We start from the raw sequence: 15,219 nt of genomic DNA, 5'->3' as shown, positions 1-15,219 counted from the left end.
GCTGGGGGGGTGGGGGGGGTTACTGGTCATCCTGAGCTGCCCACTAAATGTTGATTGAAGATTCCCTACCTGAGGTTGAGGAACACATCAGGAGCCCTTGTCAGAGTAGAGGGTCCTGGGATGAAGTCCTCCTTCCCGCGCCACGAAATCCGGCGCAGAAGACGGCGTACACCCCTAAACAGGGGGAGAGGGTCACTGGAAGTGACCGCCGTCTTTCTCTCAGCCCACTCTGAGGAGAGGGATGAGGAGGGGAAATGGGCAGGACTGGCCACAGAGGAAAGGTCACCCTGAACACCCGAAGGGTGACAGGGGACAAAGTCCTGCCCAGCGGGTCCGAGAGGGTGCGATGTGGGTGATACCACAATGCTCTCTCGGTCGCTCAACGTGGGGAAAACAGGGTGAGAAAAAAACTGCACCCTGTTACCCTGAAGAAAAGTATCTGAAAAAGAAAGGGGGAAATGATTAATAACACACAGCAAATCCCTGTAAACAAAATGCGGATCTGGTGTTAGATCCAGGTCCGCCTCCTACAGGCACTAAGCAAAAACTGAGGTGCCTGTCGGAGGGTGTACACTGCCGGGGAAGAGTTACTTCTTTATTTGCATAGTGGCAGCAGCATACACCCATGGTTACCTGTGTCCCCCAATGAGGCGAGAAAGAAAAGAGGATTTCTCTGGAGTAAGACATTGGATCACAGATATTTTATTCAGCTTCCTATGGCCTACATGTCCATATAGACTGATTAGAGGGGTAGATAAATCAAATTTATGAAATTTGTAGAGAAAAAAAAAATTTGGTTCATGCTGCTTTTTTTTGAGACCTGTAACTTTTTTTTCTTCTTCCATTTTTCTAGTAGTAGACAAGTGTAAGGGCTTTTTTTTTGTCTGGGTGCTGAGCTATTGATTTATATAAAGGCCCATACTATGTTTTAATTGCAGGAGGTGCTTTCACCAAAAAAACGTAAAGCTGAGGGGTTTTTTTTTTGCTTTATTGTACAGGATAAATAGTTTTAGATAGGATTATTGCAGACATGGTGAAACTATATATTTTTTTTTTTCCGAGTCCCCTAAGGGAACTTACACTAGCGATACATTTTTTGTATTGCAGTATATTTGGTACATGGCGTGGCTTCATTTTTGCCATTTTATGGCATCAGTTGGGTAATTAGACACTGTTGTGAGGCCGGTACTTACACCCATAGTAATGTAGGTGGGGAGACAAATTAATTGCTTGCTCTTACGTGATTCTTACCATCACCTCCCCATTTCCTTCCTAGGTCTGTACCCGTCGCCCTACGCTACTCCATCACCACCTTCCATCCCCCCTTTGGAACGACAAGAGTTCTGCTGCCCGAAGTGTCAGTACAAAGCGCCAGACATAGATACTCTGCAGATACACGTGATGGATTGTATACAGTAGCCGCCCAACACTATGGATTGTTCCTATAGATTGTGAATGGACTCTTACCTGACTGTACACTGATGCAATTTTACTATTGGAAGTTGAAGGATGATGCAAATGTTTGGGGGAGGGACGGGTAATCCTCCACTTTATGAATGTAAGACAAATTAAACTTTTTTTTTTTTTTTGCTTAAAGCAGATCTGTCGCCAGATATCACCATACTATCTGCATACATTTGATTGATTTTAGACCTGATGAGGCTGGTGTACTTTGTAGACGCATTAGTATGGTCGTATAATGATTTCTCAAAGTTTCCCCAGCTAATATTAAAATGCTTATCTTCACCCCCTCTCCAACATCAGTCATATTTGGGAGCTGCGCCCGCTCCATACACAGGGGGCGCCAAGCAGTCGGCACCGGCCTCTTACGTGCTATACCTGTAAATGCCACTGAATCTGACAGATGGCGGGGAGGATCAAGTCTCTGTAAGGGACTGACAGGAAGTTTTATTTATATTATTTTTTTATGTAAAATCTTAACATTTCAAATTTAATTTTTGATATTTAGAAAGTAGAAAACAAAATGGTATTACCCCATTCAATCAGCTCATACTGTAAATGTCATAAAGGGGAAGAACAAGATGTTAGCATGAAAATGAAGGGCGCTTTAAGCGATACCTCAAACTGGAAAAATTAAACAGATTGCATTTAGAAAAAAAAATAAAGTCAAGGGGGTTGGGGAGGAGAAACAGAACATTGGTAGCAGTGATCTGTAAAGTGCTACTTTAAAAACTGAACCCCAAAAACCTTTTTCACCACCTTGGATTGTTCCCACCCCAGTATATTATCTGCTATTGCCAGACATAAAGTTATGGGTGACGGAAGAAAGCAAAAAAACATCCGTGTCCTTAAAGGGTTAGTCTCTAGTGATATCTGGTGACAGATCCGCTGTAGAATGACTACCAGAGTCTGCGCATCGCTGTGCAGTGATCGGTTCTCGGTGGCTCATCCCGCCGACCCAGAATGGAGAACGTACTTACTGTTTCTTCCCGACACATCATTGTGTTCCTCTGTACATAAAATGTGGTGTAAAAAAGCACCAAAAATGCCTTTTTGATTTGTTTTACATTTCGTTTATTGAAAAAAAATTATCTTAAAGGGCCCAATCCCGGGCATCGCTGACCGTCCAAACCTCCTCTGAGCTCACATCAACCACCGCCAGCCCGACAGGAGCGGGTTTTACAGGATGTGGCGTCATTAACAGAGGCGGGTGTGGAAGGCAACGGGAGCCCGCTCTCCTCCATAACTCTCAGACCCAGCTGCTCAGGCCTGGACCCAGAGCGGAGGAGACGAGTACGGAAGGGCTTTATTCAGTGTCCATGATGAAAATCAACAAATCACATTCCAATATATTCCATTTCCTTAGTTTTACCCCATAGTCCAGAGATAATTAAGTTTCAGTCCAATCAATAACCCTGAGGCCCAGTGATACTTTCCAGTTTAGCATGGTCCTTCTAGACTGGATGCGGTGCTGTTGTCACTGGTCCCAGCACCACGTGGGGTCACTTCGATAATGCGAGGTTTCTCAATAATGCGGGCAGACCGGTTTCCTTTCTCCACTATACCAATGATCCACGCCTGGTGGCCCTCGCCGTACTTGGGGGACTTTATCTCGGCACAGAAGCGTGCCGCTTGCTCCCTCGGAAGGCAGATGAGTAGACCACCTTTACAAGAAGATATTCAGGTTAGAAAGCAGCGGCACAACCAGTCACAATCAAGTAGTAATTAGAGGTGAGCGTATTTTTCAATATTCAGTTTACAATCGCCCGGCGAATATCGTTTTTACAATATTTGCCGAACGCCATTGGAATCAATGAAATGAGCAAATATGTTCGGAAATGATCGTCAAACATAAATTTGGCACAAATAGGGTACCAACATGGCAAATTCGGATTCGGCAATCGTTTCCGAACATATAATGCCGCTGCCGCCCACTAGTTACCCCATCAGTCCGTACTCACCCGAAGTCTCCGGGGACGTTCCTTGAAGTAAACTGAATCGGGTTCCGCAGGCCTTCGTGATGGCCACCATCTTGGCAATGATGGGCAAATTGTGGATGACAAAGTTCACTTCGCAGAGTTGCTGCTGCGCCAGGTTTTGAGCATGCCCCAAGATCCCGAAACCAGTAATATCGGTAGCAGCGTGGGCGTTAAATAAGTGCATCAAGGCCGCAGCTAGGGGGAAAAAAAAAAAAACGTAGACCTCAGAGTGGTATTCTAATCTGGCACATAGCATAAATTCCAACAGATGTACTCCTTCAATATTAAATTGGTGGGGGGCCAACTCTTAGCACCCGTTGTGAAGGAAGAGGCCCTGAGGTGTAGTACCAGGAACAACCACTACTAAAGGTGTAGCAGCACTTGGCAAACAGTGAAGATTCTCCTGTATTCCAACCAGATCCTGACTATGCGCACACTGCGCACTGTGAGAATTCACAAATCTGCAGTGACTACAGACTTGTACCCCAAGACCCGGACACCCTATTTAAATGCTAGTGTGGCCCCAATTAAAATAAATAAATAACGCAAAGTCCAACACCGTTCCAGCGTTGTTGGCGCTGTCTTCCAGCGGTCAAGTGACATTGTCATGTGAGCGCTGCAGCCAATCAGCTGCCGATTATAGGATGCAGTCTTCTTGGTTCCATCAGACGGAAGAGTAAAGGCTGCAGACCATCAGTCTGCTAATAAGCAGCAGCGCTCAGGTGACAATGTAACATGACCACCAAGAGAGACAGTGCTATGGGAGGTGGGTATATGTTTGGGTTTTTATTTTTTGGGGGGCTGGGGAGGTTGGCACTTAAAGTGTTAAAACCAAAATCACCATTACATAAAAGCGATCCGGTATGTTACAGCTAGAGTACGAGAGGTCGCTCCCGACATGATGACCACCAGCTATACGTTACCTGTACGATTCAGAGTCGCCATATTAAACATGGCCTCCTGGTATCCCAGCTCAACCTCCTCTCTGCTCACCACCAGACGGATCTTGTTCCAGCGTTCAGCCTGATGGAGGAGATTTAGGATAGTTATTACCGGGGTCAAATCACAAAAGCGTCCAGATGACGATGACCCAGAACGATCACTTACGTTGTCCAACCACTGATGTGCGTTCACAGCTACCTGCGTCCCGAGGGGCTTCGTAAGCACCAGGACGTCACCAGGAACAGCGTTGTGCGGCCTTGGGAAGAAATGACAGGTTTTACAGTGAAGGAAATAACTATTTGATCCCTTGCTGATTTTGTAAGTTCGCCCACTGACAAAGACATGAACAGTCTATAATTTTAAGGGTGGGTTAATTTTAACATTGAGAGATAGAATATCAAAAATAAAATCCAGAAAATCATATTGTATAAATTCTATAAATGTATTTGCATTTTGCAATGAGAAATAAGTATTTGATCCCTCTGGCAAACAAGACTTAATACTCTGAGGCAAAACCCCTTGTTGGTCTCCAGACTTTAATCCCATAGAAAACTTATGGAGGGAGTTGAAGCTCCGAGTTGCCAAACAGCCTCAAAATCTAAGTGATTTACATTTGATCTGCAAAGAAGAGTGGACCAAAATTCCTCCCGACATGTGCGCAAACCTCATCATCAACCACAAAAAGCATCTGACTGCTGTGCTTGCCAACAAGGGTTTTACCACCAAGTATTAAGTCTTGTGTGCCAGAGTGATCAAATACTTAATTCTCACTGCAAAATGCAAATACATTTATAGAATTTATACAATGTGATTTTCTGGATTTTATTTTTGATATTCTTTCTCTAAATGTTAAAATTAACCTACCCTTAAAATTATAGACTGTTCATGTCTTTGTCGGTGGGCAAACTTACAAAATCGGCAAGGGATCAAATACTTATTTCCCCCACTGCATCTATAAAAAGTTGCCCAATGTAAGGAAGCAGTCCAGCCATAATTACATTACAAAGAAGTTTAGAGGTTTTTTTTTTATGTCTGGACAATCCCTCTAAGATCAGACCCTGGAACCAACTAGAGCCCAATCCAGAAGGAAACTTACATGATGAATTCGTTGGACTGACACACAACTGTTGCCACTCCTCCAATGATGATCCACGGATTAACCACGGTCTGGCCCCCGGTGACGGAGGTGCCCCCCTCCTCAGCTGCATCCTTAAAACCTTTCATCATCAGCGGTGTCACCTTCTCCCGTTCCTGGAACACATAACAAGGAGTCTATTGTGTCTGACTAAGAAAGAGCCATCACAGAAAATGAGCCGCGGGCTCCAATCGCACCCTGAAGCCTGGATCAGTCGCATCAGCCATCAAGATGTAACCGGTATAATCCCCATGTAAGATTAGAGAAACACGACTGCTTCCAAAAAGTCATGTGACCAAAATATTTGGGCGACTTAACAAAAAAGAAAAAAAAAGGTAAATCAAATCATACCCAAGTCACTGTTGCGAGCCACCTGAGCGCGAGGCCCGCGGCAAGCGAGCCACCTGAGCGCGAGGCTCACGGCAAGCGAGCCACCTGAGCGCGAGGCCCGCGGCAAGCGAGCCACCTGAGCGCGAGGCCCGCGGCAAGCGAGCCACCTGAGCGCGAGGCCCGCGGCAAGCGAGCCACCTGAGCGCGAGGCTCATGGCAAGCGAGCCACCTGAGCGCGAGGCCTGCGGCAAGCGAGCCACCTGAGCGCGAGGCCCGCGGCAAGCGAGCCACCTGAGCACGAGGGCCCGCGGCAAGCGAGCCACCCGAGCGCGAGGCCCACATGAAACCTGATGGGGAAATTATCTGGGGGACTTTACATGTCATCATGGTGGACATCTCTGTCAGCTCTCAGGAAGTCTGCTACATTGAGTCAAAGCATGCAAACATTAAGGTGTCACAAGGGTCAAGAAACCATTTGCCGGCCTTACCTCCTCCGTCATCTTCTGGCTGACACTCAGCAGCATCAGCATGTTGTCACACTCCGTAATCCCCATGGCATAGAGGTCACTCAGCACGTTGGCACAGGCAATGCGACCCTGGGGACAAAAAAAAATAAAAATGTTTATATTAACCCCTTCAAGACCCAGCCTATTTTGACCTTAAAGACCTTGCCGTTTTTTGCAATTCTGACCAGTGTCCCTTTATGAGGTAATAACTCAGGAACGCTTCAACGGATCCTAGCGGTTCTGAGATTGTTTTTTCGTGACATATTGGGCTTCATGTTAGTGGTAAATTTAGGTCAATAAATTCTGCATTTATTTGTGATAAACACGGAAATTTGGCGAAAATTTTGAAAATTTCGCAATTTTCACATTTTGAATTTTTATTCTGTTAAACCAGAGAGATATGTGACACAAAATAGTTAATAAATAACATTTCCCACATGTTTACTTTACATCAGCACAATTTTGGAAACAAAATTTTTTTTTGTTAGGAAGTTATAAGGGTTAAAATTCGACCAGCGATTTGTCATTTTTACAACGAAATTTACAAAACCATTTTTTTTAGGGACCACCTCACATTTGAAGTCAGTTTGAGGGGTCTATATGGCTGAAAATACCCAAAAGTGACACCATTCTAAAAACTGCACCCCTCAAGGTACTCAAAACCACATTCAAGAAGTTTATTAACCCTTCAGGTGCTTCACAGCAGCAGAAGCAACATGGAAGGAAAAAATGAACATTTAACTTTTTAGTCACAAAAATTATCTTTTAGCAACAATTTTTTTATTTTCCCAATGGTAAAAGGAGAAACTGAACCACGAACGTTGTTGTCCAATTTGTCCTGAGTACGCTGATACCTCATATGTGGGGGTAAACCACTGTTTTGGCGCACGGCAGGGCTTGGAAGGGAAGGAGCGCCATTTGACTTTTTGAATCAAAAATTGGCTCCACTCTTTAGCGGACACCATGTCACGTTTGGAGAGCCCCCGTGTGCCTAAAAATTGGAGCTCCCCCACAAGTGACCCCATTTTGGAAACTAGACGCCCCAAGGAACTTATCTAGATGCATAGTGAGCACTTTGAACCCCCAGGTGCTTCACAAATTGATCCGTAAAAATGAAAAAGTACTTTTTTTTCACAAAAAAATTCTTTTAGCCTCAATTTTTTCATTTTCACATGGGCAACAGGATAAAATGGATCCTAAAATGTGTTGGGCAATTTCTCCTGAGTACACCAATACCTCATATGTGGGGGTAAACCACTGTTTGGGCACATGGTAAGGCTCGGAAGGGAAGGAGCGCCATTTGACTTTTTGAATGAAAAATTATTTCCATCGTTAGCGGACACCATGTCGCGTTTGGATAGCTCCTGTGTGCCTAAACATTGGCGCTCCCCCACAAGTGACCCCATTTTGGAAACTAGACCCCCCAAGGAACTAATTTAGATGCCTAGTGAGCACTTTAAACCCTCAGGTGCTTCACAAATTGATCTGTAAAAATGAAAAAGTAATTTTTTTTCACAAAAAAATTCTTTTCGCCTCAATTTTCTCATTTTCACATGGGCAGTAGGATAAAATGGATCATAAAATTTGTTGGGCAATTTCTCCCGAGTACGCCGATACCTCATATGTGGGGGTAAACCACTGTTTGGGCACTCGGCAGGGCTCGGAAGAGAAGGCGTGCCATTTGACTTTTTGAATGGAAAATTAGCTCCAATTGTTAGCGGACACCATGTCGCGTTTGGAGAGCCCCTGTGTGCCTAAACATTGGAGCTCCCCCACAAGTGACCCCATTTTGGAAACTAGACCCCCCAAGGAACTTATCTAGATGCATATTGAGCACTTTAAACCCCCAGGTGCTTCACAGAAGTTTATAACGCAGAGCCATGAAAATAAAAAATAATTTTTCTTTCCTCAAAAATGATTTTTTAGCCTGGAATTTCCTATTTTGCCAAGGATAATAGGAGAAATTGGACCCCAAATATTGTTGTCCAGTTTGTCCTGAGTACGCTGATACCCCATATGTGGGGGTAAACCACTGTTTGGGCGCACGGCAGGGCTCGGAAGGGATGGCACGCCATTTGGCTTTTTAAATGGAAAATTAGCTCCAATCATTAGCGGACACCATGTCACGTTTGGAGAGCCCCTGTGTGCCTAAACATTGGAGATCCCCCAGAAATGACCCCATTTTAGAAACTAGACCCCCAAAGGAACTAATCTAGATGTGTGGTGAGGACTTTGAACCCCCAAGTGCTTCACAGAAGTTTATAACGCAGAGCCATGAAAATAAAAAAAAAAATTATTTTCTCAAAAATGATCTTTTAGCCTGCAATTTTTTATTTTCCCAAGGGTAACAGGAGAAATTGACCCCAAAAGTTGTTGTCCAGTTTCTCCTGAGTACGCTGATACCCCATATGTGGGGGTAAATCACTGTTTGGGCACATGCCGGGGCTCGGAAGTGAAGTAGTGACGTTTTGAAATGCAGACTTTGATGGAATGCTCTGTGGGCGTCACGTTGCGTTTGCAGAGCCCCTGATGTGGCTTAACAGTAGAAACCCCCCACAAGTGACCCCATTTTGGAAACTAGACCCCCAAAGGAACTTATCTAGATGTGTGGTGAGCACTTTGAACCCCCAAGTGCTTCATAGAAGTTTATAATGCAGAGCCGTGAAAATAATAAATACGTTTTCTTTCCTCAAAAATAATTATTTAGCCCAGAATTTTTTAATTTTCCCAAGGGTAACAGGAGAAATTTGACCCCAATATTTGTTGTCCAGTTTCTCCTGAGTACGGTGATACCCCATATGTGGGGGTAAACTACTGTTTGGGCACATGCCGGGGCTTGGAATTGAAGTAGTGACGTTTTGAAATGCAGACTTTGATGGAATGCTCTGCGGGCGTCACGTTGCGTTTGCAGAGCCCCTGATGTGCCTAAACAGTAGAAACCCCCCACAAGTGACCCCATTTTGGAAACTAGACCCTGAAAGGAACTTATCTAGATGTGTGGTGAGCACTTTGAACCCCCAAGTGCTTCATAGAAGTTTATAATGCAGAGCCGTGAAAATAATAAATACGTTTTCTTTCCTCAAAAATAATTATTTAGCCCAGAATTTTTTATTTTCCCAAGGGTTACAGGAGAAATTGGACCCCAAAAGTTGTTGTCCAGTTTCTCCTGAGTACGCTGATACCCCATATGTGGGGGTAAACCACTGTTTGGGCACACTTCGGGGCTCAGAAGGGAAGTAGTGACTTTTGAAATGCAGACTTTGATGGAATGGTCTGCGGGTGTCACGTTGCGTTTGCAGAGCCCCTGGTGTGCCTAAACAGTAGAAACCCCCCACAAGTGACCCCATTTTAGAAACTAGACCCCCCAAGGAACTTATCTAGATATGTGGTGAGCACTTTGAACCCCCAAGTGCTTCACAGACGTTTACAACGCAGAGCCGTGAAAATAAAAAATCATTTTTCTTTCCTCAAAAATTATGTTTTAGCAAGCATTTTTTTAGATTCACAAGGGTAACAGGAGAAATTGGACCCCAGTAATTGTTGCGCAGTTTGTCCTGAGTATGCTGGTACCCCATATGTGGGGGTAAACCACTGTTTGGGCACACGTCAGGGCTCGGAAGTGAGGGAGCACCATTTGACTTTTTGAATACGAGATTGGCTGGAATCAATGGTGGCGCCATGTTGCGTTTGGAGACCCCTGATGTGCCTAAACAGTGGTAACCCCTCAATTCTACCTCCAACACTAACCCCAACACACCCCTAACCCTAATCCCAACTGTAGCCATAATCCTAATCACAACCCTAACCCCAACACACCCCTAACCACAACACTAACCCCAACACACCCCTAACCCTAACCACAACCCTAATTCCAACCCTAACCCTAAGGCTATGTGCCCACGTTGCGGATTCGTGTGAGATATTTCCGCACCATTTTTGAAAAATCTGCGGGTAAAAGGCACTGTGTTTTACCTGCGGATTTTCCGCGGATTTCCAGTGTTTTTTGTGCGGATTTCACCTGCGGATTCCTATTGAGGAACAGGTGTAAAACGCTGCGGAATCCGCACAAAGAATTGACATGCTGCGGAAAATACAACGCAGCGTTCCCGCGTGGTATTTTCCGCACCATGGGCACAGCGGATTTGGTTTTTCATATGTTTACATGGTACTGTAAACCTGATGGAACACTGCTGCGAATCCGCAGCGGCCAATCCGCAGCCAAATCAGCACCGTGTGCACATAGCCTAATTCTAAAGGTATGTGCACACGCTGCGGAAAACGCTGCGGATCCGCAGCAGTTTCCCATGAGTGTACAGTTCAATGTAAACCTATGGGAAACAAAAATCGCTGTGCCCATGCTGCGGAAAAACTGCACGGAAACGCAGCGGTTTACATTCCGCAGCATGTCACTTCTTTGTGCGGATTCCGCAGCGGTTTTACAACTGCTCCAATAGAAAATCGCAATTGTAAAACCGCAGTGAAATGCGCAGAAAAAAACGCGGTAAATCCGCCATAAATCCGCAGCGGTTTAGCACTGCGGATTTATCAAATCCGCAGCGGAAAAATCCGCAGAGGACCAGAATACGTGTGCACATTCCTAACCCTAACCCTAGCCCTAACCCTAACCCTAACCCTACCCCTAACCCTACCCCTAGCCCTACCCCTAACCCTACCCCTAACCCTACCCCTAACCCTACCCCTAACCCTACCCCTAACCCTACCCCTAACCCTACCCCTAACCCTACCCCTAACCCTACCCCTATTCTAACAGTGGAAAAAAAAAAAATTCTTTATTTTTTTATTGTCCCTACCTATGGGGGTGACAAAGGGGGGGGGGGGGTAATTTATTATTTTTTTTATTTTGATCACTGAGATAGATTATATCTCAGTGATCAAAATGCACTTTGGAACGAATCTGCCGGCCGGCAGATTCGGCGGGCGCACTGCGCATGCGCCCGCCATTTTGGAAGATGGCGGCGCCCGGGAGAAGACGGACGGGACCACGGCTGGATCGGTAAGTATGATAGGGTGGGGGGGGACCACGGGGGGGGGGATCGGAGCACGGGGGGAGGAATCGGAGCGCGGGAGGGGTGGAACGGAGCGCGGGGGGCGTGGAACGGAGCACGGGGGGACTGGAATGGAGCACGGGGGGGTGGAACGGAGCACGGGGGGGGTGGATCGGAGTGCAGGGGGGGTGATTGGAGCACGGGGGGGTGATTGGAGCACGGGGGGAGCGGGCACGAGCACGGGGGGGAGCGGAGCACTGGACGGAGGGGAGCCGGAGCAGTGTACCGGCCAGATCGGGGGGGTGGGGGGGCGATCGGAGGGGTGGGGTGGGGGCACACTAGTATTTCCAGCCATGGCCGATGATATTTCAGCATCGGCCATGGCTGGATTGTAATATTTCACCCGTTATAATGGGTGAAATATTACAAATCGCTCTGATTGGCAGTTTCACTTTCAACAGCCAATCAGAGCGATCGTAGCCACGAGGGGGTGAAGCCACCCCCCCTGGGCTAAACTACCACTCCCCCTGTCCCTGCAGATCGGGTGAAATGGGAGTTAACCCTTTCACCCGATCTGCAGGGACGCGATCTTTCCATGACGCCGCATAGGCGTCATGGGTCGGAATGGCACCGACTTTCATGACGCCTACGTGGCGTCATGGGTCGGGAAGGGGTTAACCCACATGACATCAAGAAGAGTGGCATCAGGACCCCTTGTGTCAGCTCGTTATAATGATGGGTGTCACTAGCAGTGAATTATTGGTGGTCCGGGAGCTCAAGTATTCCCTGTAACAATCAAAACTTCAGGTAATTCTCATATGTGGTAGAACACACTGCTGGCTGTCAAACTGCATACAGGTGTAACAGATGTGGGCATTAACTGGGGGAAGGCAGGCTATTGGACAGTGGATGCATTGTGAGTGTAAGGAAGTTCCTGCACCTATAGTGCTGGAAGAACGCAGATGAGGAGAAACTGCCAAATTAAAAAAAAAAAGTTCATTAAAGAGCATGAGAAGCGGGACATATTAGATTTGTATGTTCACCAAATACAGCATTAAACTTTTTCTGTGGGTCGGGGGCTGCAAGATCATGCACTAAGGCTACGTTCACATTAGCGTTGCGCCGCCGTGCGTCGGCGACGCACGCCAAAACGCGCAAAAGCACGCGCGTTTTGCGACGCGTGCGTCGTTTTCCGACGAAAATCGGACGCACAGAAAATGCTACATGTAGCGTTTTCTTGTGTCCGACGCTAGCGTCGGAAACGACGCACGTGGCGAAAAACGCCACCAAAACGACGCACGCGTCCCCTATGTTAAACATAGGGGCGCGTCGCCGCTGCGTCGCCGGCGCAACAGCGACGCACATTGGCGGAACGCCAATGTGAACGTAGCCTAATGTAGGTTTTGTGCAAACAGTTTTGAAGAGCATGCCCCTCATCTAAAAGGAGACTGAAGTGGTAAGTGTAAGATGTGTAATCACAGCGGTGGGCGGACCACCGGCCCCTGTAATGGCCGCATTCCTTCCCTGCTCAGACCAGGCAGGATCACAGTGACTCAGCAGATCCCATCCCTCCAGGGGCAGCACACAAATCCCTAGGAGTCAGGATGACAAGGCAACACTGCTGGTTAACCCTTTCCTCACCTGCATGTAAGGGTCCTCCACCGATGGATAAAAGAAGTCAGTGGTCTGAACAAGAGAAAGACCCCTCTGCCTTAAAGGGATCACACAGGAGTCCATGCCAATACCTGAAAGTAAAGCACAACAGTATTTTACCAACATATAAAGATTGCGCAAAGTGCAGATTAGCTGAGCCTTTCACCCTTTGCAGTAGTAACTGGACATGGTGCAGAGCCGCAGCGCGGATCATTGTGCTACATTATTCTGACGCAAAGCAAAAAAAAAGGGAAGAAGCCAGCACTGCTTATGGTCAGAACGCAATAACTGAAGTGCAATTGCACATAAATTCTAACTGTATTTCAAATATGAGACATTTAGCAAACAATTGATCAATTCTTTGAGCTACCCCGCCACTTCACGGCACTCTCATAATGGGGCAGTCCTAATCTTCGTATTTTATTTACGTTGTGCCATTATGGCTTCCTGAATGTATAAAAAAAAAAAAAAAAGGACCACATTAAATGCGAAATGTACCTGGAGCATTTTCAGAATCACTCCCTTGGTGCCAGGAAAGGCAAGCGCAGGTAAAGGCCGATCAGGTCCAGTGCGGACATTTCAGATCTGGCTTCCACACTGCCAAACCCGCACCAAAGATGAAGGGTGAGACAGGCTGAGACACAGGTGCACAATTAACTTGAGCCTGAGGCGGGGCAGGGCTGCTGTGTGTGTGCACAGCAGCCTATCAATCACAGTGAACACAGAAAGAATGGCGCACATAACCCAGCGTGCACGGCAACAGTGGTGGTCAGCCACATACCAATGCAAAGCAAAAAAAAAGGGAAGAAGCCAGCACTGCTTATGGTCAGAACGCAATAACTGAAGTGCAATTGCACATAAATTCTAACTGTATTTCAAATATGAGACATTTAGCAAACAATTGATCAATTCTTTGAGCTACCCCGCCACTTCACGGCAATCTCATAATGGGGCAGTCCTAATCTTCGTATTTTATTTACGTTGTGCCATTATGGCTTCCTGAATGTATAAAAAAAAAAAAAAAAAAAAAAAGGACCACATTAAATGCGAACTGTACCTGGAGCATTTTCAGAATCACTCCCTTGGTGCCAGGAAAGGCAAGCGCAGGTAAAGGCCGATCAGGTCCAGTGCGGACATTTCAGGACTGCCCCATTATGAGATTGCCGTGAAGTGGCGGGGTAGCTCAAAGAATTGATCAATTGTTTGCTAAATGTCTCATATTTGAAATACAGTTAGAATTTATGTGCAATTGCACTTCAGTTATTGCGTTCTGACCATAAGCAGTGCTGGCTTCTTCCCTTTTTTTTGCTACATTATTCTGCCCGGCGTGGAGGAATCTCATCTACAATACTGCTACAGCGCGTGGTTTCTCCACAGTGGAAATAGACATGAGACGCGCTTTTATGGTATTCGCCAATAAGTTGCATAAACCTATTTGTAGCCGGTTCCTCAAAATGATGTAAAACCCAACCAGCATCCAATATTGTGCAATCATCAGATTACTAAGGGCCACTAAGCAGATACAACAATGCTCGGTCCAAAAATCGTGCGCCCATCGTACGAGCCAAGCGCTAGTTCATCTGATCGCTTATTTGGGCTGTCGGCAGCACATCGCCCCATTGTAAACAGGAGACGTGCTGCCGAGTGGTTTATGGGCAGAAAACAGCACTGGGACCCTTCCATGTTCTTTAAGGGGGAGACGAAGATACAAGCTCAGATCTCCAGGCACAGCAGTCTCTGAGCCGTGCCAAAGGGCTGTGTGCTTCCTATAGACACCGATCTGCTCAGGGCATCGTGCGACCAGTAGAGCTGGAGTGGCCCTGGGAGTCTGCTCACCCAGCCGTGGGACTCCTCCTTCCTGCACCGCACAGGGGCCCCCCGGGTCCAGGCGACCACCCTCGCCGGGTTCTCCGTCCTCCAGTCCCGCCAGGAGCCTGAGCAGAGTCTCCCGCGGGACTTTACAGCCTCAGCCCTTCAAATCGGAGAACGATGTGAGGCGGAAGGCGGCCCCCAAACCCAGAGACTCGGGGTCAAACGGCCGGTACCCCGGAAAGTAAGGCGCCATTGAAGCAGGCAGAGAACCGGCCGCCATGACAGCTGCGTGCAGAATGCGACTTCCGGGGCTCAGACGCCACAAGTCATACGTCTGCTTAGAGCGCATGCGCGCAGCTCCACCATAGACGACAGCCGCCGCGGATAGAACGTCT

At 46.9% G+C, this 15,219-nt stretch overlaps 1 protein-coding gene and 1 pseudogene across 12 annotated transcripts in view; one reads left to right on the top strand and one right to left on the bottom strand.

The window, feature by feature from the left end:
- Positions 1–2,516, top strand: part of IKBKG (inhibitor of nuclear factor kappa B kinase regulatory subunit gamma) — a 32,445-nt gene extending 29,929 nt beyond the window's left edge. For all 12 annotated transcript variants that reach the window (XM_069748282.1, XM_069748291.1, XM_069748289.1 and 9 more), the window contains one exon: positions 1,277–2,516. In XM_069748282.1, coding sequence (XP_069604383.1) covers positions 1,277–1,419 — 143 coding nt within the window. In that variant the 3' untranslated portion in view covers positions 1,420–2,516. The remainder of the gene's footprint in view (positions 1–1,276) is intronic.
- On the bottom strand, positions 2,513–15,132 carry LOC138662531 (selenide, water dikinase 2-like; annotated as a pseudogene).
- Positions 15,133–15,219: the final 87 nt, after the last annotated feature.

Source organism: Ranitomeya imitator, chromosome 2 (genome assembly GCF_032444005.1).
Source record: "Ranitomeya imitator isolate aRanImi1 chromosome 2, aRanImi1.pri, whole genome shotgun sequence".
Classification (NCBI taxonomy): Eukaryota; Metazoa; Chordata; class Amphibia; order Anura; family Dendrobatidae; genus Ranitomeya; species Ranitomeya imitator.
Note: the sequence above shows the minus strand (reverse complement) of the source record. Positions and strands in the feature narration are given on the sequence as shown.